Below are 23,944 nucleotides of genomic sequence, written 5' to 3' on the forward strand. Positions count from 1 at the left end.
GCGTAAGAGCCCTTTTTGGCCTGCCTCTGTGCCCCCAAGCAGTACCTGCACAAGCTGTTCTGTGTGTTGGTGAAGCTCTTCTAGGATGGGGAGCGTCTGTTCAGGTAGACAGTGCTCAAGGATCCTCTGAATGACACGGCAGCCATATGGATGGGTAGACAAGGCAAACACCTGAGTTCAACAGACACAGATGAGGACAGGGGAAAATTCCTTAAACTCAGAATAGCCTAAAGTTCAAAAAACAGAAAACTGAAACATTCTGCAGGACGTACAAGGTCTAATCTGCTATGGTTATTCCGCTAGCTTCAGGCTCCAAAAGCTGTGAAACAAAGTCTACTACATTTTAGCAGAGTTCAAAATTTTCATTAAAAAACAGATGGATAAACACAACAGTTAAAATTTATCATGTCAGCATTTAAAAACTTTGTCATCATCCTGCTATAACCCTGAACCACTGTTTAAAAGTTCATGTTAAGTGCAATTCCAGAAAAAGAGAAGTAGCTCTTGAATAGAAGAAGCCAAGGCTCTCCTGGTCACAACTGGGTTCATGAGAAAGATAATGCTGCTATATTCCTGCCGTGGCCTTTGCTCCTCCAGCTTCCCACCCTTAGTGGTCCAAAAGTCTCCTAAGTAGAACTCCTTTGCTGCTGTTTATGCCTGGAAATCCCACAGTATGCTTATATGATGCTACCTTTCTCTCTTCCATCAAAATATTCCTCAAAACCTGCATCTCCTGTACTTTTTTTTTTTTTAGGCTTTTTGTTTCAGGATAAGGAGTAAGCCTGAGAATGCGTAAATGCAATTTGGTCATAATCTCTGCCACCAATCACCAATCCCATGGGCAAACTTTGGAGTGCATGAGGGGGAATTTGGAGTGTAGGCTCCTCGAGGCAGGGACCTGTCTTTTTTGCTCACATTACTCTGTAAAGCAACTTGTACAATGATGGTGTAATAACAACATTAAATTCTCACCACCACCTTATTTTCCAGTAATTGCCCTAGAAAATAGCTTACTATATAATTGCAAACAAAAGCATAGTGTAACACTCCTTACTTTTCAAGGGAAATAAAAATGTTTCTATCATGAGAATTGATAACGCTGCTATTCAAGGTGAGCCTGAGTTGCAAATGCAAAACTCAGTGTTTTGCAGAAATTCCCCCCTGCCCCACAACACACACACCCTCACACACTTACCTGCCCCTTAAATGCATCAATGATGAACTGCAGTGATTGGGGCTGCACACATTCAATGCACTTCTGCACAACGTGATTACCATTCTGGTCTTTCACACACTTCAACACATGACCGTCTAGTTCCCGGACCATCTCGTTCTATGGAAGGAGGGGTAAAGAGACAGAGAGAAAGCATCACCAGATTCACAACTGGCAAAAATCATAGGAATTCAGGACCATAGAAAGCTGCCTCATACCAGCTCAGATGATGTCTCCATCTAGCCTAGTATTATCATCTATTGTGACTGTACTCTAGTGTCTCAGGCAGGAAGAGGCTTTTCCTCATCACCTATGACTGTGTCCTCTTAACTGGAAATGCCAGGAACTGAACCTGGGGCCTTCTGCATGCAGCGCATGTGCTCCACCACTGAACTATGGTGCCTCCCAAATGAAGGAATGCTTCCATCTATATTAGTCTACCTGCTCTTGGAGATCACAAGGAGATGCTTTGCTGTTAATCTGCGGGGCAGAGATCAAGTTGGATGTCTCAGCTGATGTCCCGCCTGACTCAGACCTAGCCACTGGCCAGTACTTCCCTGACCCAAGAAAGCCAGGAGGAGCATGTACTTTAAAAACTTACTTAAGAAATGTTTTCTTCACAAGGTTTTTGACAAAACTGATCTGAAAACTCTCTCACAGCAGTCCCCTCAGCTACAGATCCTCTAACCCTGCTTTCCCCCAGGCTATATTACTATCTGCACACTGAACAGTCACAGAACAGATGCACTATAAAAAAGACAACAAACACACACACACACACAGCAATTCAATTGAACGACAACACTCAACATCAAGAAGTAAAGTTAAAATGGAAACTTACAATTACCTGCTGGTCTGGAGGGATAAACTCAAGAGCCTTCTGGATAACTCTGCAGCCGTACATTTGCAAAGCCAGGGAGAGGACATGGCCACGGATACGTTCTGCCAAGGCAAGTTTTTGCTCCAGGCTGCCAAACTAGAGGCAATTGCAAACAATGGCATATTGAATTCTAATTCTATGATTAGAATTAAAATAAGATTATCTTGTTATTTTAAAATGGAAGAAGTTTTAAAAACTACTAGGAACTGCTAGCATTGCAGATACGACTCACCTCAAAGAATTTCTGGATTACATAGTTTCCAAACACATCAACCATCAGCTGATAAGCTGCCTGCAGGATTTCATTAAATACAAGCTGGCGTTCAGCTGGAGTGGCACGCTCCAATTTAAGCTGGATAAATCTGCACAGTTTGCAATGAAAAAGAACAGGTTTATAAGCTGAAACTTCCACTGAAGTCATTCAACTGCCTCCAATGTTTTCTTGAATATCACTTGCAAACAGCCAAAGACATATTCTGGTCTACCCTTCTGCATAACCACTCACTACCGATTTTAACTCAAATGAATTAAATTATAGCATGTTACTAGCAGAGAGCTGAAGCAAACCAATGCAAAGCAGCTGGGGGCCTTCCACAAGAGGTAACATGACGCATCCCTAGATTAGTGTGCTTAGAAGCCTCTCCACGAGTCCCAACTGTGAGGTTTCTAAGCACCTTCAGCTGAACATGTTAAGAAGCTCCCTTCAGACCTTTCCATTCAATGTGGGAAGGTTGGAGTGGAGTGGGCATGCTGGAGGACAATGGGGATAGGGTTGGTGCCTGCACGCCCACTCCTACATACTTTATAACATGACGTGTGCCATAGTAGTGGAGAAAAACTGCTTTAGATTTTGAGTTTGTTTCTATTTTCAGGTTAGAGGAATATCTTGGGCAGAGGAGAATGCTTTGGGTGACGCAAATAAAACTACTCAGAGAAAACATTTTTTATTATTAATGTATCCCACCCTTCAAGGGAACTCAGCATTGTGCAAAGCACCAATACATCAATGCATTATAAACACATTAATTTAATATGTTTCACTTTTGGACGACACTCAAGTTTGGATGAACATTGTTTGTCCTAATTTATAAAGTTTTCCAGGAGCAATTACTGTCTTGTGAACACAGTGATGATTTATTTGTTTTTTTTTTAATTGGGGGACAGGAAGACATAGATCATGAATTTAGATACTCTGCTGCATCTCTGCTGCCTCTGGAGCTGAAGTTACTTCAATGTAAATCTTTTTGGACATTTATACTGAACATTGTGCTCCCTGCAGAGCTCAGTGAGAAAACAGAACTTAACAATATAAACTAAACAAAATATAAATTATTTAATATTCTTCCTCCCTTTTGCATCGTTAATCACCAGTGGTGGCTGGTGCCTACTGGGACTGATAGACTGAAAGGCAGGGAGACCAACGGTAGGTGGAGCCAGAGCCAATGATATGCTGAGCAACTCCCTGACTGGAAGACAGGCAGGTGGGGACTGGCTGAGAGAAGCCTGAGGTTAATGGGCAGTGCCCCACTGCGCCCTAATGGACCAGCCCCCATTTCTTATTATAGAATAATACACGCATTTAGCAGCTTTGTTTGATTTCAAACCTTGGAAAGAAAGGAACCAGATAAGCCATGTTTTAAAGAAAATTATATATTGACGGTTCACACTATTTGTAACCTGCGACAGTTCACTGTGGAGGCAGGATAAAAACCAGGTATAAGGAAGAGTATGAGGTGCATCAGGATCCAATCCCCCGCCTCATCTTCTTTCTGAAAAGGACTTGCAGTACTGCCCCCTAGCAGATAAGGAGAACACCCCCAGAGTCTGGACCACTGGATGGCAAGAAGTAGGGAGAAAATAATTAAACTTTGATTCAGTCATCCAAAGGGATTTAACATGTGCCTGTCAGCCTGTTAAATTGCCCACAATTTGTTACATTTTGGTTTTAGGCTTTAAAGAGATACAGTGGTGAAGGGCTTAAGATAGCTTGTTCTAATGGGACAGCTTTCCTCAGAGTTAGCATGTGCATACATAGAGCTGTGCATGCACATGTCACAGGCCTTACATTTTGATTTGCACCATATGCTGAAAATGGAGTTTGTGACTAGCATTCCACCAATTCAGTGAGGGTTAGCGCAGCAATCCCACCTGGAATTTTTGAAGCAAAACTGGAATGTGTGAAGAACTGGAATTGTGAAAACTGATGGATTTCTCCCTCACAGGGGATGAAGAGTGTTATTGCACTTTCATTCATTATCCTCTCCATGGGTGAAACTCTATTCTGAATGGCCTGGTCATATCTTGCATTATGTCACTTGTAACAGCATCTTACATAAAACATTGTTTAAAAAATCTACTGAAAAAAATTGCTTTAGAGAGGTTTATGTGAATAGTGATGTATTTGTACAGCAAGAACTTCATCCTATTGTGTATTTTATTTCAAAAAAGAAAAAATAAAGTTGATTTTTGAGCATTTATGGAAAAGAGCGACTCTGTAGTTCATTTTTTATTAGTTTACCCATCTCACCTTGATCCATGCTGATCTTGGGAAAACTCCATGATGTGACCGGCAATCTCCCTCAGCTGTAGGTTCGGGTATCTGTTATTACGGAAGTCTTCAAGCAGCCTGCTACGACCAGAGGGCATGACGTCAGACATCCCATAACGCAAGCGTGAGGAAGGGAAGAGTGTACTGCTGGGGCTGAAGAGGCTGGAGGCACTGCTTGCACTGCGGTACTTGGCTTCAGCTCCAGGGGCCGCTGAGATGTAACGGCCACTTCCATTAGGGAGCCCTCCTGCAAGGAGATAGTCGTAATTTAAAAAAGAATCCTCACTGAAATACTACAGTAAACACAGAAGTGATAGGAAAGAATCAAGGCTGTGAACATACAGGAGATATCTCCACTCCAACTGCAACCAAAGCATACTCTAATACGGAGAAATCTAAATGCTGCAACCCAAATGAATGGCTCTGTTCAAGCATAATGGACATCATGGTTGCTGGTTTCATTCAGGCTTTTATACCCCCTTTCCCTTCAGCAACTATGAAGAAGACATCAAACTCTTCCATTTTTAAACTTACCATACTTACTCCTGCAATTACAACTCAGGGAACTGTGGTTTATTTAAACTATGTTAACAGACAACAAACCATAATGAAACTGTGCTGCAGATCCTGGTTTGTTCTTACTAACCATAGTTTAACTACAGTTTCCGAGTTTGGACATCACAGGGAAATATGGGTTAGTTTAAAAGCAAAACCTTCTTCTCCTCGTGGCTGTGAAAGAGAAGATGGGGGTGCCTGGGCCACAGGCTTCATACATCTCACTCTTGTAGCCAGAAACCAGTATTTCCCCTTACATCTTGAACAATGACCTCCTACCCCTAGCCTGTCACATTTTTGTTATAGGCTGTAAAGGGATACAATGGGGGAGAGCTTTAAAAAAAGGTAATTATAATGGAACAATCTTCTTCAAGAGTTCGCTGTATTGAAATGTTGCAGACCTTACATTTCAGTCAGCAGCATGATTTATCAGAAATTAATGAATAAGGCAATATGCTGATATGGATTCAGCACCATTAAGCACACCAACACACCTGACAATGAATGGAGGAAATTGCTAGAATTATGGCAGAGGAGTGACATAATTATTTCAGTACCCTCTCCACTTAGTTAACATTCATTCAGAACAGCCTGGCTTTTTTTTTACCTTGCATTGTGAGGCTTAATTATAATTGCGTCTTCCATATACATTTTTATTTTCAATATAGTGTGCTTTGTGGGAGATGTAACTACTGATGCACCAATGCACTAGTAAATTCATTCTAAGTCACATTTTGACATATAAACTTGACTTTTTAGCATTTGTAGTAAAGGGGTGATATATCATGTGTGCAATCAAAGCTCAGCTGGTGTTGAGGGGGGGTTGGGAGCAGAAAATGTGTTCATGCTGCAGTTGCACACACAACAGTTTCATAAACAGAGGGTATGGGAGAAGCATGGAGAAGTTATGGAACACTCTACCCCCAACCCCACCCATAAAGAGAAGAGAACTGGAAGTTGAGCTGGCATGTTGGACAATTGAGGCCAGGCAAATATTGACCAACACTTCAAGAATGCCATTATGCAGATGGCACTATTTATTATTATTTATTTATTTTATTACATTTTTAGACCGCCCTATAGCAACAAGCTCTCAGGGCGGTGTACAACAGGGTAAAAACAGATTAAAATACATGTGGGTATGAGTACAATACAATAGAAAACATTTTTAAAAACAAAATTAAGACAAAAGATTAAAATTAAAATAAATGAAAATTAAATTTAAAATGCCTGGGCAAAGAGGTAGGTCTTTACCTGGCGCCGAAAAGATAACAAAGAAGGCGCCAGGCGTATCTCGTCAGGGAGGGCGTTCCATAATTCGGGGGCCACCACTGAGAAGGCCCTAGCTCTAGTTATTGCTCTCCGGGCCTCCCTATGTGTTGGAACCTGGAGAAGGGCCTTCGACGTCGAGCGCAGTGACCGGGTAGGTACATAGCAGGAGAGGCGTTCCGCCAGGTATTGCGGTCCAATGCCGTTAAGGGCTTTATAGGTAAGAACCAACACTTTAAATCTGGCCTGGAAACATATTGGTAGCCAGTGCAGCTGGGCCAGGACAGGTGTTATATGATCAGATTTTTTAGTCCAAGTAAGAACTCTGGCCGCAGCATTCTGCACCAGCTGAAGTTTCCGAACCGTCTTCAAAGGTAACCCCACGTAGAGTGCACTACAGTAGTCCAATCTAGAGGTTACCAGAGCATGGATAACTGTGGCGAGGTTCTCCCTGTCCAGATAGGGTCGTAGTTGGGCTACCAGCCGAAGCTGGTAGAACGCATTCCGTGTCACCGAGGCTACCTGAGCCTCCAGTGACAGGAGCGGATCTAATAAGACCCCCAAACTACGGACCTGCTCCTTTAGGGGGAGTGTAACCCCATCTAGGGCAGGTTGGACATCACCCATCTGGGCAGAGAGCCCCCCCACCAACAGCATCTCAGTCTTGTCAGGATTGAGTCTCAGTTTATTAGCTCTCATCCAGTCCATTATCGCGGCCAGGCAGCGGTTTAGTACATTAACCGCCTCACCTGAAGAAGATGAAAAGGAGAAGTAGAGCTGCGTATCATCAGCATATTGCTGGAAACGCACTCCAAATCTCCTAATGACCTCACCCACTATAGCTTTTTAATACCAGTAGCAACAACAGAAATTAGGGTTCCTTGCCCACTAGACCTGAATAGTCAGGGGCAAATCGAGCAAAACAACAAAGCATCATCTACTGGCCACTTGCTGTATTTGCAAAGATCTCCAAACAAGAAAAGGTACACAACCAGTTGTCAGTGGTGAAGGTCACTACCATCTTTGCTTGCTAAGGGAATAAGCAAATACTCCCTCCATTAAACCTGGCTGTTTGTCCTGTTAATTTCCTTTATTTCTGCTTTAATGTCTTTCCTTTTATAAAATTTCACAATTGACCCTGGTATCACAGGACAAAAGTCAAGAGAGAAAGAACTGTTCCAACAAACCATTCCCTTTACTTTTTTAAAAAAGGGTTATTAATAATTTTAATTTCACTGTTTCTCAATAACTCATCTCTTTTTGTAATTATAATAAAATAAAACCTGTTCCTTTTTGTTGCTCTAATCAAGTTAATGCTTTAAAAATACTTGCCCACTATTTGTGTATTCTAGTGTAGTCAACTGACCAAAATGTTTTTGATGGTTAAAACTGAACATACATAACACAAATAATCTCTGGGGACATTTTTCTACCCAAGCGGAATTCTACTTTATCTTGGGGTAGTAAAATGCCTCAAAATAAAACCATGTGTACTGCGTCAGAAGACAGGCACTTAAGTCTGCTTTCACTGGATCAGTTTCTTTGAAAAAGTAATGCAACTTTTTTTTAACCCAGACACTATTTGGTTTTCAAAGGAAGTTTTGTTTGAAAACATTTGCCCTAATATGTTGAATTGGCTGAGACAAAACATTAAATAAGTCATAAATAACAGCCAGTGTGGTGTAGCGGGTTAGAGTGTTGGACTAGGACCTGGGAGACCAGGATTCAAACTCCCATTCAGCCATGAAGCTCCCTGGGTGACGTTGGGCCAGTCACTGCCTCTGAGCCTAACCTACCGCTCAGGTTTGTTGTGGGGATTAAATGAGGAGGAGGAGAATCATGTTTGTATGCCACTTTGAGCTCCATGGAGAGAAGGTGGGATATAAATGCAATAAATAAATAAATACCACATGTAAAATGGTTGTTTCTTGATTTTGGGGTGGGGGAGGCGTTTTTGCCATACTTTTTGTGTACAGAAAGAATACTGTAAATAGCTGAAACTTGAGGACATTCTTTCTATTACCATGCATATGACAATTTCCTAGAATTGCTATGCTGTAGGTCTACTTCTGTGTAAATTCTGCAACCAGGGGAAGGAATCATACTTCAGGGTCTGAGCAGAACTGAACCAGAGCTGGAGGGGGTTGAAAACAACCCAGGCCCGAATCAGATTTGTTTATTTGCATGTAGTCATCAGACCACTACAAAACAAAGCTTTAACAGAATTAAAGTAACACAAGGTAACATCAACAGAAGTTTAACTCTGAGTAGGAGTTAAGTCCCCAGCCCTAGGTGGAAGTGTTCTACTCTACTGGTTAGGGTTCCCAAGCATACAGACATCTTCCTGGTTGCTTGCTTCGATGAGGGTGGGGGTGAACCCAAGAGTTCTACAATATTTGCATGGTTTATTTACGAAGTGCCAACAAATACTAGTTACTGTACAGCAGTAAAATCAAGACAAGCCTTACAAGCTTACAATTGTAAACAATATGAAACAGGAAAGGGAGTAAGGAAGCTGGGAAAGAACCAGGAAAACAGTTTTTGAACCATTTTTAAAATGATAAATGGGAGGAGGCTGTCAGAAGGGAAGAGCAAGGTGCAAGCAAGGAAAGTGAATGTAGTCAAGGCTTCAAGAAGAGTAGTGTCGGAGGAATGAAGGAAAGAGGAAGGGGAAAAGAAAGGCAAAGAAGACAGAAAAGATGGTTCAAAAGAATGAGCTTAAGCAGCAACAGCTTGAAGTGAATGCAATAGGAAAAACTAAAGGCAAAAGCAGAGAAGGCAGTCCAAGATTAACATGTAGAGAGATAGAAACAGGGCTGTGTGCACTGCTGCTCAATCATTTTATAATGAATCCTAAGCACATTTACTCACTATACTGAATGGGATTTACTCCCAGGGAAGTGTGTTTAACTTGTCTTAGGATATTTCCATATATGTGTCTGTCCATACATAGCTCTCCCAGCATTAACGTTTGAAACCTGCCTGTAAGACGTGCGTGTAGCCATTGCAAAGCATTGCCCCCAAATCCACACTATTCACATGGTCCACAAAGCCGTCATGGTCTTGAAACTGCCAAGCAATTCATGACAATGGTAAAGCAATGAATGTAGGTAAAGGTTGCAGCTTCAATTTATGCCATTTCCTGAACAGGCTGGGACAGCCACAGCTAGTCAGCACAGAGCTAGATGGACAAATGGTTTGACTCTGTATTCCTATGTTGTCCCATCTCTATTATCAGCACAGTATGACTCAATGAAGGTGACCAGGGCAGTTTCCATCCCAGACCCTGGCTACAAGTCAGCTTTAAATAGACCTAGAGAATTCATTCCATCCAGAAACACCTCCATGGGTAAAAAAGAGATATTGGAAATTTATAATTTCCCAACTCAATGAGGCTAAGAAAAGGTGTTTTCAGTAATTGCCTTACTACCACCTCTTTAAAAATGGATAGCACCATTCCTTCCCAAAAAAGATGCAGTAATCATTTCCAGAATTCAATTTTGTAACCTCCTTAGGCAAGCCTTCATTAGCCAAAATGCACAAAGACTGAGCAGACATGTTGCAGGGCAAGTAATGGCCAAGTGCACTGTGCACATCCTCAGGGGTCTGCAACCAAAACTCATTCAAATAAATAAAACAAAAGGCGGGTCAAAAGGAGGAATTTTATCCTCAAAGCACTTAAGGAAAACTGTCAGTGTGAGGTTTTTGAATTCTTAATTAGGTGAAGACTAGAATGAGAGAGACCTCTCACCACAGGAAATCTCCACTAGACAAGACTGAGCAGATGCAACGGTGGTAAGGAAGAAAGACCCTTCTGCTGCTGTCAGCAGCTCCACCACAGAATAAGCCTTCAAAAAGGCGCTTTAAGCAAGCAGGTTGCCTTTACTTTTCCAAGGAAACACTAATGAGAATGAATACGACCAATACCAATAAAAAAACCAATAAAAAATCTTGCTGCTCTAACAAAAACTGGCTACAGATGTAAGGATTAACTTATAAAGACATCCCCTGCCTCCCAAATACTACATGAGGCACTTTTTCTTCTCATATATTCAGATTATTTCCCTTACAGCAGATTAAATGCATGAGCATTCAGAACATATCGGGAGAGGGGGTGTCGTAAGTATCTCCCAGTAGCTTCTCCACAACCACAAAGGCAAGAAATGGTGACAAAAATACTGAGAAATCCAGCTAGCAGTCATCATACCCAAATGATAGGCCATATTCAGACAATTGCATACATAAGCCTTTAATGAACCATGTTAAACCAGGAAGCCTCTCATAAACCAATTTCCCTGTTTCATCTGACCTGGGAAACTATGGTTAGCAGCTTTGGAACAAGCTAGAATATTAAATTAACTTCAAACTATGGTTTAATAACCTGGCAATTATGGTTTCCTGGTTCACACAAAATTGGAAAATATGGTTCAATGAGATGCTTCCTGGTTTAATTGCTGCTCACATCAAAAGGACTATGTGTGCATACAAAAGGCTCGTGCATTTCTTGTCCTCATAAGCAGACATATTATTTCCCAAACTGGCTCAGACTCTCAGGAGCATAAAGACAGACAGACCTATTTTCACACTAGAGCAACAACAATACTGCCTCTTACCAAGGTTTAAACTCGAAGAAGATCCATGAGAAGATAAGGATGGTGGTGGAGTCTGAGAATGCCCAGGTCCTTGACTAGGTAAAGGCATGCCAACGGGCCCCGGAGAAGAGGAAAATCCAAGGCCATTATAAAAGCTGTGTCCAATAGGAGTCAAATTGCTAGATGTCCTCTTATACAGGTCACTGCTGCCTGTCAGAGAGTCTCGGCGAGAGCCACTGCCTGTGTTGGAGTTTGCAACTGAAAAAGGAAGAAATGGAGGATAAATCTGAATGAGACATTGAAAACTTGGGGAAGGAACAGTATGGATGTTAACAAGGAAAGATGCTACATCTGGGCCTGGTATAAATACAGACAAAGTTATCTGAGCACGACAGTTAAGAACTGCCTGAGGCTGACAGCAGATACAGTATGAACAGCTTTCTCCTGCTCAGTGTTTAACTCAGTGGAGAGCTGTATGATGTACTAGCTAGAGTGCAGGGCATAAGAAAGGGGGGTGCTACGTTCAAATCCCCATTCAGCAATAAAACTTACTGGAGGACTTTGGGCTAGTCACTGTCTGAGTATACCCATCGTCACAGAGAAAATGCAGGAGGGGGCATGTGGAACACCAACCTAAGCTCTTTGGGGAGAAATGGCAGAATACGACAACATTCCGTCATGTATAGGTAACGTATGTGGCAACTGAAACCATCAGGGTTAGACATGCTTTATAATTTCTGCAAGGAACTCTTGTTAGAAAGGCAGAACTGTAAATTTTCTTCAGAACTGATCTGCTAGTTCAAAATCTTATTCTCTCCCACCACTCTCAAGACACACACGCCCCTCCCATTAAAGACAGCTGCAACTCCTACCTGCTGTTCCAAAGCCTCCCAGTGCAGATCCCAGCGTAGCACCAAGGGAACTGCTGCTCCCAAAGCCAAGGGAAGTGTTGGCAGGCTGGGCAGAGCCCTGAGAAAAGAGTGAGCTGCTCTGGGAATTGCTTGTTAGGGAGTTGTTGCCATAGAAAGAGCTGGAGGCCAAGTTGCTGGTGGGCTGCTGTTGTGGCTGCGGCTGCTGAGTCCCTAGAGGGCGAAACGGTCCATTGGTCGTTCCTGCTAGACCACCAGCAGCACCATTTGCTGAAGCAGCAGCAGCTGCAACTGCTACCAAAAAGAAAAGAAAGCAATTAAAAAGAAAACCTAACACAACGCAATGTCAGGACCTGTAGCTCACTCCATTTACTCTTCACATCTTCTTCTGACCACCATCACCCGCATTTACCCTACAGAATAAGGCCAGCAACAATTTCTATGCACCACCTAGGCCAGTAATTCCCCAAGCGTGCCACAAAACGAAAAAATAACAAATTAAAAGCTCTTATAAGCCTGAAGCTAGAAGAGGCTTTTCTGCAGCATCTCTGCACAGATTTACTGTGCTGCCCTCCCTCTTGCCAAATCAGCCCTCAACGAGGAAAGCAGTTCTGCTGTGCCTCTTATCCAGGGCTGCATCCTTCCCTTGTTATCAGCTCTGAGTTTGCCCCATCCCAGGCTGGAGGCAGTGCTGCTGGGCTCCTCTGAGGGAAGGCAGCTCTTCTTCTTTAGCATGCTAAAAAGCAGCTCTCTGCAGGTGCACAGGTGTGCTTTCAATTTTAACAAAGTAAAAAGAAAAATTGAGATACTGGAATTTCAAAAATCTTGAAATTTTGTTAGTCTATTGCAGCCTTCTCCAAAGTGTTGCCCTCAAGATGTTTTGAACTATAACTCCCATCATCCCTCACCACTGGCTGTGCTGGCTGGAGCTGACAGGAGTTGTAGTCAAACAACATGTGGAACTCACCCACATTGGCCATTTCCACCTTAGTTGCTACCAACAATGTACTTGGACAAAGTCCTGCCAGGAGTCCCAATCTATCACCCATAGACTATTTTGGGTAGACTTGGTCTATACTCTCCGTTGGGAGTTCTGTTTTACTGCCACAGGTAGGCTTGGCATCAAATTCTTGCCAGGAGTCACGACCTATTCTTTATTTTACTGGAGGTATACGTCATGAAGAAAAAAAAATTGGCTCAGGAACATGCATTTCTAAATCTCGGCAGTAAATCCTGATTACTAAGAATTCATTTAGTTTGTCTGCTATTCCTATCACACCACATAGTCTGTCTAATGGTCCTGCTGCTTCTCTGGCTAGTTTCATGATTCTACTGGATATAAAGAAAACTGAATTATTATATTATAAATGAATTTATCTCATTAGCACTTGACTTCTCCAGTGTGTCTTGGCCTGATTTACGGTCAAGGTAAGACATTTACTAATTTGTGCTCTTTTTATCTCTGGCAGTCTTACCCAACCTGGTGCCCTCCAGATGTTTTTGATGACAATCCTCATCTGCCTTGACTTCATGGGTCATGTTGGCCATGTTTTAAGAGTCCAAAACATCTAGAGAGCACTGGGTTAGAGAAAGCTGCCTTACAGGAAGTATTTGTGCATCACTGACTCTAGCTTTTCAATCACACTGATACACGGAGGTACTTGTTTCTTTTTTTATCCATTCCAATTTGCAGTAGGAAACGATTTATGTAAGTCTTTATTATTTTGGTCTCAAATATGCTCTGCAAGTCCTGAAAAGATTTAACCCTGACTGTCTTTTTCAGCTTTCTATAAAATTACTGGTCTCGTTCCGAGACATTCCTTCTTCTAAAATTAAATGTAATTGTATTTATCTTTGTACACGATTGTCCACTCACATTCATATAGTATTTGTTCATGTACTTCACAGAATGGTTCAACTGCACTTATATGAGATCCAGGGCACCACTTAAGATTAAATCAAGGCCTCTCCTTTTCCTCCGTCTCTTGTGTATATTCATTTATGTCTAGAATCTCTGTCCATAGCCTCACTTTACATTTACCCAATATGAGGGTAGTCAAAATCAGTTATAGTATTTTCTGCTTTGACTGTTTTCCAGAATGGGGTGGAGTGGAATAGAAGAGGAGCCATGGGCTCCTACTGGGAGGGTGGGAGAGAAATCTAATAAATAAATAAATAAATAAAAAGAGCCCTGCACTTTGTTTTTCTTCTTTTTTTGCCAGATATTTTGATCCAGTTTTAGCTTACTTTTTAGTTTATGCCTTCTTCAACATGTAAAATAACACCATTTTCCACATTCAATAAAACTTGTGTGTGTGTCTGATGTGCCTTCAAGTCAATTATGACTTATGGTAACCCTATGAATCAGCGACCTCCAGTAGCATCTGTTGTAAACCACCCTGTTCAGATCTTGTAAGTTCAGGTCTGTGGCTTCTTTTATGGAGTTAATCCATGTCTTGTTTGGTCTTCCTCTTTTCTACTCCCTTCTGTTTTTCCCAGCATTATTGTCTTTTCTAGGGAATCATGTCTTCTCATTATGGTCCAAAGTATGATAACCTCAGTTTCATCATTTTAGCTTCTAGTAATAGTTCTAGTTTAATTTGTTCTAACACCCAATTATTTGTCTTTTTCACAGTCCATGGTATGCACAAAACGTTCCTCCAACACCACATTTCAAATGAGTTGCTTTTTCTCTTATCCACTTTTTTACTGTCCAGCTTTCACATCCATACATAGAGATCGGGAATACCATGGTCTGAATGATCCTGACTTTAGTGTTCAGTGATATATCTTTGCATTTGAGGACCCTTTCGAGTTCTCTCACAGCTGCCCTCCCCAGTCCTAGCCTTCTTCTGATTTCTTGACTATTGTCTCCATTTTGGTTAATGACTGTGCCGAAGTATTGATAATCCTTGACAAGTTCAATGTCCTCATTGTCAACTTTAAAGGTACATAAATCTTCTGTTGTCATTACTTTAGCCTTCTTGTCATTCAGCTGTAGTCTTGCTGTCGTGCTTTCCTCTTTAACTTTCAACAGCATTCATTTCAAATCATTACTGGTTTCTTTTAGTATGGTATCGTCTGCATATCTTAAATTACATTTCTCCCTCTAATTTTCACACCTCCTTCATCTTGGTCCAATCCTGCTTTTCGTATGATATGTTCTGCATATAGATTAAACAAATAGGGTGATAAAATACACCCGTCTCACACCCTCTCTGATGGGGAACCAGTCGGTTTCCCCATATTCTGTCCTTACAGTAGCCTCTTGTCCAGAGGATAGGTTGCGCATCAGGACAATCAGATGATGTAGCACCTCATTTTCTTTTAAACCATTCCATAGTTTTTTGTGAACTACACAATCAAAGGCTTTGCTGTAATCTATAAAACACAGTGATTTTCTTCTGAAATTCCTTGGTCCGTTCCATTATCCAATGTATGTTTGCAATATGATCTCTGATGCCTCTTTCCTTTTCTAAATCCAGCTTGGACATCTGGCACTTCTCACTCCGTATATGGTAAGAGCCTTTGTTGTAGAATCTTGAGCATTACTTTACTTACATGGGATATTAAGGCAATAGTTCGATAATTACTGCATTCCCTGGGATCCCCTTTCTTTGGAATTGGGATGTATATTATAAAAGGGCCATTGTTCCACTAGATTTCTAATGCACCCGCTATATTGATCATGAACGCATGGATCTGCAGGAAAACCACTGCTGTCCCAACTATTTCAGCAAATCTACCTGCTTGTGCTGCTGAGGAACTGATGATGACAGGAGCAGGGGCCACCAGTCGTACCGGGGCTCCTAGGCCGTTTCTAGCCCCTGTATTCACCACGAGAGCACCTGTTTGGTCATAGTAAGCTGCAGGAGCCAGCACTGGATAACCTACAAAAACAGGCTAGTTAATTATATTAGAGACTTTACTGTGCAATAAATGCAATTTCCTCCGTGTTCCTCCATCCCCCCAAAAACCTAGAATCTTTTAAAACTTAGGAAAAATCTGTTGCTACAAGGAAACAAAAGCTCCTACCTGGCATCCCTGCTGCCAGCCCTTGCCCAAAAGCAAGAGCTGAATTCACTGCTGCCGCTGCCACTAATGGATCAGTTTGCTGGCCCTGTTGGTTTTGATTTGGTGTCAAAGGGCGCTGACTGGCTCCTCCACGAAGAACCTTGCGGCACAGAAAACAAACAGAATAGTTATGTATTCCTTATAGTTGGTTGGCCACAGTGGTCCAGGAATATGATTGTCAGTGACTACTACAAATTGAAAATACAATTGCTGGGTTCCGTGCAGAAAAAAATACTGGCTACCTAGCCTGTGAACCATCTACAAATACTCAGACGCCCACAATTCTACCAACCTCTGGAAGTAGCCCTATTGAAAAATATAGCTTGAATCTCCTTTGAAAACTATGAACATTAATCTGACTGTATTTTACCTTCAACTTTAGATAGGGGCATCTCGCACTATCGATCTTGCAATGGCTATGGAACTTATCATCTTAATGCTACAAAAATATACTCCTAAACACGCACTCTGTCTTGGATATGTCAAACAGGGTTGTACACATTTTCAACAGGCAGAGGGAAAAAATTGACAGTTCCCAGCGTTGTGGCAGCTTCGTGTTTAAGAAGGCCCAGCTCAGCACATCTGAGTACATAGCAAGATTCTCATTAGTGAACAGTGTTCTCAGTGAGGGCAAGAGTGTCATCACTGCCAGACCTTTGAGGACAACTGAGGTGGACAAAGAAAGATATAAAAATACTGTTTCCTTACTCTTGACACTGGTTGAAATATAACATTAACAGCTTACTACTTTTCTGCAATCAAGTAGGGTTAAAAGATTTCACCAAACCAAACCCAGACTGTAGGCAACAGCCTTCTTTGTCGATTGCATCATATAGTGTCATTTGTCAATTGCATCATATAGTGTCATTTGTCACTGAGGGCTTTTCCCAGCTTTAGTGTAGCCGTGGTCTCTTTTCGATCCCTTTCCTCACCTCACACCACACAATCAGCTCTTCTCCTTTCCAACACACACATACGCACATTCCATCTGTTAGCTTCAGCAACATGTCATGTTGGAGCTACACTACAACAGCATTACAAACCCAAAAGGTACAACAAAACCACAAATGCCTGGAACAACCCCATCAGGCCTTCCATGCCTCCTGTTGCTAATACTGGGACCACTGTTAAGCCTGGAGTAATATTTTTTATTATTATATTTATATCACATCTTTTCGTACTTCATCTCTCCGTGGCTTCTGATACCATTGACCGTGGTATCCTTCTGAACCGACTTGGTGAGGTTTGTATCAGACGCACTGTTTTACAGTGGTTCTGATCGTGCCTCCAGGGTTGTTTTCAGAGAATAGCATCAGGTGGTTGTCTTTCGGCCCATTGGCAGTTGTGCTGTGAGGTGCCACAGGGTACCATCTTGTTCCCCAAGCTGTTTAACATCTATATGAAGCTCTTGGAAGTGGTCATCAGAAGATTGGGGTGAGGTGTCAGCAGTATGCTGATGATACCCAGCTCTATTTCTCTGAATCATCTGAATCAGGAGAGGCCGTGCAAGCCCTCGCCCACTGCCTGGACTCAGTGGTGGCCTGGTTGAGGGCCAAGAAACTGAGTCTGAATCCTAGCAAGATGGAAGCCCTGTAGGTTGGTGGTTCCCGAGTTCAGATAATTGGTCAGTTGCTTGCTTTGGATGGGGTCGTACTCACTTTGAAAGAGCAGGTTCATAGTCTGGGAGTGCTCCTGGCTCCATCCTTGTCGCTAGAGGCCCAGGTAACCTTAATGCCTAGGAATGCCTTTTACCAGCTTTGGCTAGTAAAACAGCTGTGGCTATTGCTGGACCAGGATAGCCTGACCACTGTTGTCCATGCACTGGTAACCTCCAGGCTGGATTACTGTAATGCGCTCTATGTGGGGCTGCCCTTGAGGTTGGTCCGGAAGCTGCAGCTAGTGCAAAATGCAGCGGTGCGACTGCTCACTGGGACAAGGTATTGCCAACATGTCACCCCTCTGCTGAAAGAACTGCACTGGCTGCCCATTAGCTACCAGGCCAAGTTCAAGGTTCTGCTTTTGGTGTACAAAGCCCTATACAGGCTGGGACCAGGATACCTGAGATCATCTTACCCCGTATATACCCAGTCGATCACTGCACTCTGCAGGTGAGGGACTCCTGCAGATACCATCTTATCAGAAGGTTCATTCCACACAGCATAGGAAGTGGACTTTTGTATTATGGCACCTATCCTTTGGAATTCTCTCCTCTTAAGCAGTTCGGAACCTGAGCCTCCCCAACCCCTAGTCCAACACTCTAACCACCACACTGGCTCTACAGTTCTCTCTTGTAACTATACTCAAATGTTTGAAAAATGGATTCCGATTTGCTGAACTGATCTTGGAAAGCTTTTCCTACCATTTAACTATAGTACACATTCTTCTATTTTAAGCCCCTTTCTTGCCATACTCAAGTGTTATAGCATAAGAACTATCAACACACTCTCTGCTGCCACCTCCACCTCAAAGATTTTATCTTTTCCCTAGAATAAACATGCACAGTTCTTTCAAGTCTGTACTCATATTAATAGCCTTCTAAATCCCCCCCCCCCGGTAAACTAGGCATGACAGAGGAACTATATGTATTCATTCATGTGTCTGCCCTGTTCACATATAAAGGTGGCAGGGGAAGACTTTTTTTTTTTACATGAAATATACAGCACATAGGTTCAGGGAATGAAATCATCCTGCCTCCTTCTCCTCACTACTCTGTGATCCATTGCTTCAAGCACTTTTCACCCAGCTCAACTCCAGTACAGGAGGTGAGACAGACTAGGGAGAAAAATGCTTGAAGCAATAGAGCCCAGGGAGGGCCAGAATTTAAATTCCCTTGTATGATCCACTTCATGTTAAAAATACAAATAAACTCCCTACCATTGTGTGTGAATGGAGCAGCCACATGAATTACACATGGCTGCATCATAGTTTCAGAAGGCATCTTTTCCTCTTTTCCAGTTTGCCTATGGATTCTTGGAATCTGGAAATCAGAGCTCTACATGTCTCATGAAAGAAGACAACTGTCCAACTCAAAGCAATAACCACAGAACAGTCAACAGTTTTATAGCATCTAATATGGGTTGAACACAGGAATGGCGAACCTGTGACTCTCCAGATGTTGTTGGGACAGACATCAATCCCAGAAAACATGGCCAATGATTAGCCCAACAATATCCAGATAATCACAGATTCCCTATCCCTGGCTTAACAGAACACATCACCGAGAAACTATCTTCACTTCCTTGACTGGACCAAAGTAACACAGATGAACAAGAACATGAAGAAGAAGCAGCGGCAGCCTGCTCTATGGAGCGCTCCTAACACCCAACACTTTTAATTCTTAGGCTACAATTCCACTTCCTCATTTCAGCAACAAAATCCTTCCTGCAGCAATAGATGCTGACCTGTTTTTTAAAAGTTGCTGTGTCTGAAAAGACGCTGCAAATTCAGACTGGTTAGTATTTGTGCAAAGCAGACTGCTGCTCACCTGTTGCTGTCCTTGCTGGGTCTGCTGAGTGGTCTGCTGATTTGAGGAGTTTGTTGCAGCGGCGGCGGCAGCAGCTTGCTGTTGGAAGAGACTGGCAGGATACACTCCCCAGGGAGCCACTCCATAGTACTGATGAGGGACAACTGCAGGCCCTAAAATACCAACAGAGTACTGATTTTATCTTCTGCTGGCTGCAGAGCACGAGTTCATGCTTTTGAGTAATCCTTCACTTACAGAACAAGAGCTGTGAAGGGTTGGCTTGGTTGGCCTAGACCTTTTGGGAGTGGAAGAAATAGCAAAGCCCATTTCCAAAGATTTGCTGTTTCAGGCAAAAAGAGCACTCCTAGTCTTTAAGAACATCACCTGCCTTCAAAACCTACTCAAATAAATATTCCATGCAAGATTATTCCCATTCAGAAGGACAGACATGACACCCAATTTAAATGCTCCAATTTAGTCCTACCTAAGCCTTTCCAGGTTGTACATCTTTTCAGATTACTACGTATTTACTCAGAAATAATGCCTACGCTTTCTCTACCAAGGCTTTAAACACCTACCAGACATGAGTACAGTAGTGAGATTTCTAGTACCTGACTAGCCCGCTGGCCTTACCCATCTTGTATGGAGAAGTATGAATAAAAGTTAGAGATTAATTGATTTCCCCCCCCTAGATTGTTCCCATACAGAAAGCTTTTAACCCCAAACACAGCCTTTTCTAGCTGCTCACACCCTTTTCTGTTGGTGACATTTGACCAGCTCACCATCATAAAAGTCCCATTCGTTGACAAATTTTCTCTCATCCTTTTCATGACCAGGACATTTTGTCAATTTATGCCATTTTACTTCCATTTGCTCAGTCAGCGAGTGGACATTTTTCAGTGGCAGCCTTCTTCCATCTTTATGCTAGAAGCACCTCATGCTGTATTTTTATTGTCATTTCTTCCTTCAGCAATTTCATTGTAAAGTTCTCCATCCCACACCACCCCCACTACTATTTGGTCTGGCTTGGTCCCATTTCAGTTTTCTAGCAGCCTTTTAAAAGATGCTGGATGGCAGAGCTTTGTATCATTCCCTTGTTATCGCCTGCTCAAACTGTTGCCCAGTGACAGTTGAACATCCACATATTTATAAACATGTGATACTTGCAGGCATTGAAAAAGCAACAAGTCCCTGCTGCTTTGGGACAAAAACTTATTTTTAAAAATGGATTTAAATTAAAAATCATCATAGTAAGCACATTTTCATTTATTTAGAGCAGCCTGGGAAATGAAATCTAAATGTAGTACTAAGGGCTGAACTAGACATGGTGTTAAATGTATGAATAGGCTTTCTTTTAAGATGTCGAAAGTAACAGATGTGAAAAGGGGTCATTTCCTTACCTGTCTTTGTGGGTGTTTTTTTTAATAGCAGCTGCGAGGAGGTGGTGGAGGAAACCTCGCTTGCAATAGCAAAGTATGATGAGAGAGGGTTAACTCCCACACACACATACCTCGTGCCCTGGCCCTGTAAAAGAAATCACCCCTCCACACAAGCTGCTATTGTCCACGGGATAGGTGCTATTACTGGTGTCAATGGTAGCCTCCTTCACAGATTTTTGCTGGAACTGTAGTATGGGGGAAAGCGTTGATGAACTGTTACTGTGATTTTGTCAAACAATCTGTATGATTGATAGGGGGCATTACCAGTCTCTAAGTAAGTGAACATTTGTTACCAGCTGTGCAGAGTGTTGAGCTAATGTTTGTATACTGGAGCGAGTACACACACACACTTGAATTTACTGAAGTAACTTGGATTGACTGTTTCTAAAGAGCGAATTGACAATTCGGTTTTTGCTGGCAGCACAAAAAGAGATCAGGAAGGCAAAATCTAGTTCTGCTTTGTTTTTCCCAGTAGATACAGAAGCTTGCTACACATATTAATTACATGTTTATACCACCCGTCCTCCAAGGAGTTCAGTGCAATGTGAATGCATCTATCTCCTTTTATCCGCGCGACCACCCAGTCAAGTAGGTTAGGTTGAAAGGCAGTAACTGGCGAGAGGTTCTTCCCCTTTGTGGGGATCTGAACCTGATTCTAGTTGAAGCCCAGCACTCTAACCAGCACACCACACTGACACAGAGGTTTGGACTTCACAGCTGAGCAGGATTTTGGACCAGGGCTCCCAATAACCAAAGCTATCATTCTAGCCACTCACATCACATCTCCCATATAGCTATGATGACAGCACAAGCCACTTATTGTAAAAAGATGTTCAATCAACATGTCACACATACACACACGCACCCTACCCTACCGGTTCTGAATATTAGGGGGCTTATCATATTGCCACTTCTCCATCACACTTTTCTAGCAGCACCTGTGTACCCAGACAGAGGGGGAGAGAAGAATGAATGCTGCTGATCGACCAGCAGCAGCACCTATTGACAGCTCCCAGATAAAAATAGTTTTAGTACAGCAAGTAGCCCATTTCATGTCTAGCTCAGCACAAACGAGTACTTACAAAAAGCTCTCATTATAGAAACAATGGTTCTCAGTGAGGGCAAGAGTGTCATCATTGCTAGACATGAGTAGGATAATGAATACCAAGATAAAAACGTTCCAAGAGTGGGCCCACGTTATGGTAACTGTACGCACTATCAGTATCTGGTGGCGCAGAAGTAACCATGTCATTGATGTATTCCATGCGATTCCCTATATATAAACATTACCAGAGCAATTTGAGACAGAACCATGTGAAAAAAGACATGCTTTCACCCCCGTCTCCCAGAAGTTACTGAAATGGCCTCCCAAACTTTGCTGCCTAAGAATGGGGCATCAAATTGTGAGGGGGAGGGGAGAAAGAGCTGAATCATGAGCTCCCTCCTTCCATTTCCAATTCATTTCAAATCTCCTCCACAAATCTTAAATGTGATTAACCCTCGTCAGCCCAGACGTTCACCATAGTTAACACCAAGTTCCCTCTTAAACAGGATTTGCAACTAGTTTCCAGTAATGGTCAGCCTTACCAATGCAATCAACATCATTCTTAACTATGATTAAGACAGACTATTTGCATCAGAAAGTGGAGTGTGTGTGCGCAGAGGGCAAGAACATATTACAGTCTCTCACACACAAATACATAATCATATTGCATCCCTGTGTGAGTTTCAACTGTAAGCCATGTTGGGAGCCAAACATGTAGGGTGTTTTCAATGCTACTCCTACTCAGAGTAGACCCACTGAAGTAAATAAACATGACTAACTTATTGCAGTAGGTCTACTCTGAGTAGGACTTAGCTGAATAAAACCCCTAATTAATAAAATGACACTGTGGCCCCAATATTTAAACTGCAGTTAAGAGCCCCTTTCTTATGTAATAACAAGTCCTCTATTAAAAAAAAGTTCCCTTGTGCCACAGCAACTTTGCTTTGGTCTCTCATTTCCTAGACCAACTTCACAAGAGAATGCTCATGAATGCATACAATCTAGCCTATGCTTTGAAGAGCATTGCATATGCCCTAGGCATCCAACTAATATTTTATTTTGAAAGAGGATTATTTCTTTCCTGCAGAAGTGCAACAGTATACAGTAAAGTGCAGGGGAGAGCGAGAGCGAGAGATGTAGAGGTGGCAGAAGCTAGTGTTAACCTCAGCTGTCAAAGCCATGTATGACTTTACCTTATTATGTCAAGCTGCTAGTTTCAGCTGCCTAAGTTGTGCAAGGGCTTGAATGCAAAAGAGGTCTTGCGTGTAAGACAGACTGATATAAAGCCCCATTCAGTGTTCAGTGGCATGGGTTGTGTCCAAAGACCCATTAGCAGAAGGGAAATAACTAATAATGCAATAATAGGTTGGTGCTATAATAGGTCAGTTCTGCAGTCATTCTCATGCTTCTACTTGTGCAAGAGGGCATACAAGCAAAACATCTTTGGATTCAGTTTTACTTTTCCATCTCTCGATGCTTTACTGCAAGGTATGAAGCTGCCCTCCAGTGAACACCCTGGTGACCAGAAGAGCACCTTGAGACCCAACCTGTTTCTAAAACATTCATATTTCTGTCACAGGTTACAGCATTTAAAAAAAACATACATCTCTGTAATCATCTCACCTAATGTTGCAGCCGCTGCAAGTCCTGCTGCATAGGGATCTGTTCCTGGAGGAGCAGCGCTGATGATGTATGGATTGGGCACAAAAGCAGCAGGAGCTAAACCTGCTGAAAACATACCTGTCAGTAAAAACAAACTTGACTAGAACTGCAACCCTACCAAAATGTACATGTGTGTGTGTGCGCGCATGTGTGTGTCTTGGGGACTGAGCCAACTTACCTATAATGGAACAGGACAAGAGAGTTAAAGGCTCTAAGATTTGAGCTACAAAAGCCAGCAGCTATGCTCTGAAAACAAGCGACCAGACATACTGTCTTTTAGTCTATTAACTGGGTTGATTAATTGGTTTAAACCATTTCTATTGACTAAAAATATA

The 23,944-nt window shown here is 42.3% G+C and overlaps 1 protein-coding gene and 2 non-coding genes across 12 annotated transcripts in view; all 3 read right to left on the reverse strand.

The window, feature by feature from the left end:
• Positions 1 to 23,944, reverse strand: part of PUM1 (pumilio RNA binding family member 1) — a 71,070-nt gene that overhangs the window by 8,082 nt on the left and 39,044 nt on the right. For 4 of the 10 annotated variants that reach the window (XM_061596141.1, XM_061596142.1, XM_061596139.1 and 1 more), the window contains exons 9-19: positions 23,571 to 23,687; positions 19,485 to 19,636; positions 15,962 to 16,100; positions 15,673 to 15,816; positions 11,930 to 12,220; positions 11,079 to 11,315; positions 4,621 to 4,888; positions 2,326 to 2,455; positions 2,055 to 2,189; positions 1,196 to 1,333; positions 46 to 171 (exon numbers count right to left, since the gene is read on the reverse strand). In XM_061596141.1, the coding sequence (XP_061452125.1) occupies positions 46 to 171; positions 1,196 to 1,333; positions 2,055 to 2,189; positions 2,326 to 2,455; positions 4,621 to 4,888; positions 11,079 to 11,315; positions 11,930 to 12,220; positions 15,673 to 15,816; positions 15,962 to 16,100; positions 19,485 to 19,636; positions 23,571 to 23,687 (1,877 nt within the window). The remainder of the gene's footprint in view (positions 1 to 45; positions 172 to 1,195; positions 1,334 to 2,054; positions 2,190 to 2,325; positions 2,456 to 4,620; positions 4,889 to 11,078; positions 11,316 to 11,929; positions 12,221 to 15,672; positions 15,817 to 15,961; positions 16,101 to 19,484; positions 19,637 to 23,570; positions 23,688 to 23,944) is intronic. The other 6 variants (XM_061596148.1, XM_061596143.1, XM_061596147.1 and 3 more) reach the window with 5 other exon arrangements.
• On the reverse strand, positions 16,568 to 16,653 carry LOC133371038 (small nucleolar RNA SNORD103/SNORD85). The gene has a single exon (XR_009759244.1). It is a non-coding gene; the product is annotated as a small nucleolar RNA SNORD103/SNORD85 (small nucleolar RNA).
• On the reverse strand, positions 21,958 to 22,046 carry LOC133371039 (small nucleolar RNA SNORD103/SNORD85). The gene has a single exon (XR_009759245.1). It is a non-coding gene; the product is annotated as a small nucleolar RNA SNORD103/SNORD85 (small nucleolar RNA).

The sequence above is a fragment of the Rhineura floridana genome, chromosome 15, assembly GCF_030035675.1.
Source record: "Rhineura floridana isolate rRhiFlo1 chromosome 15, rRhiFlo1.hap2, whole genome shotgun sequence".
NCBI classification, from domain to species: Eukaryota; Metazoa; Chordata; class Lepidosauria; order Squamata; family Rhineuridae; genus Rhineura; species Rhineura floridana.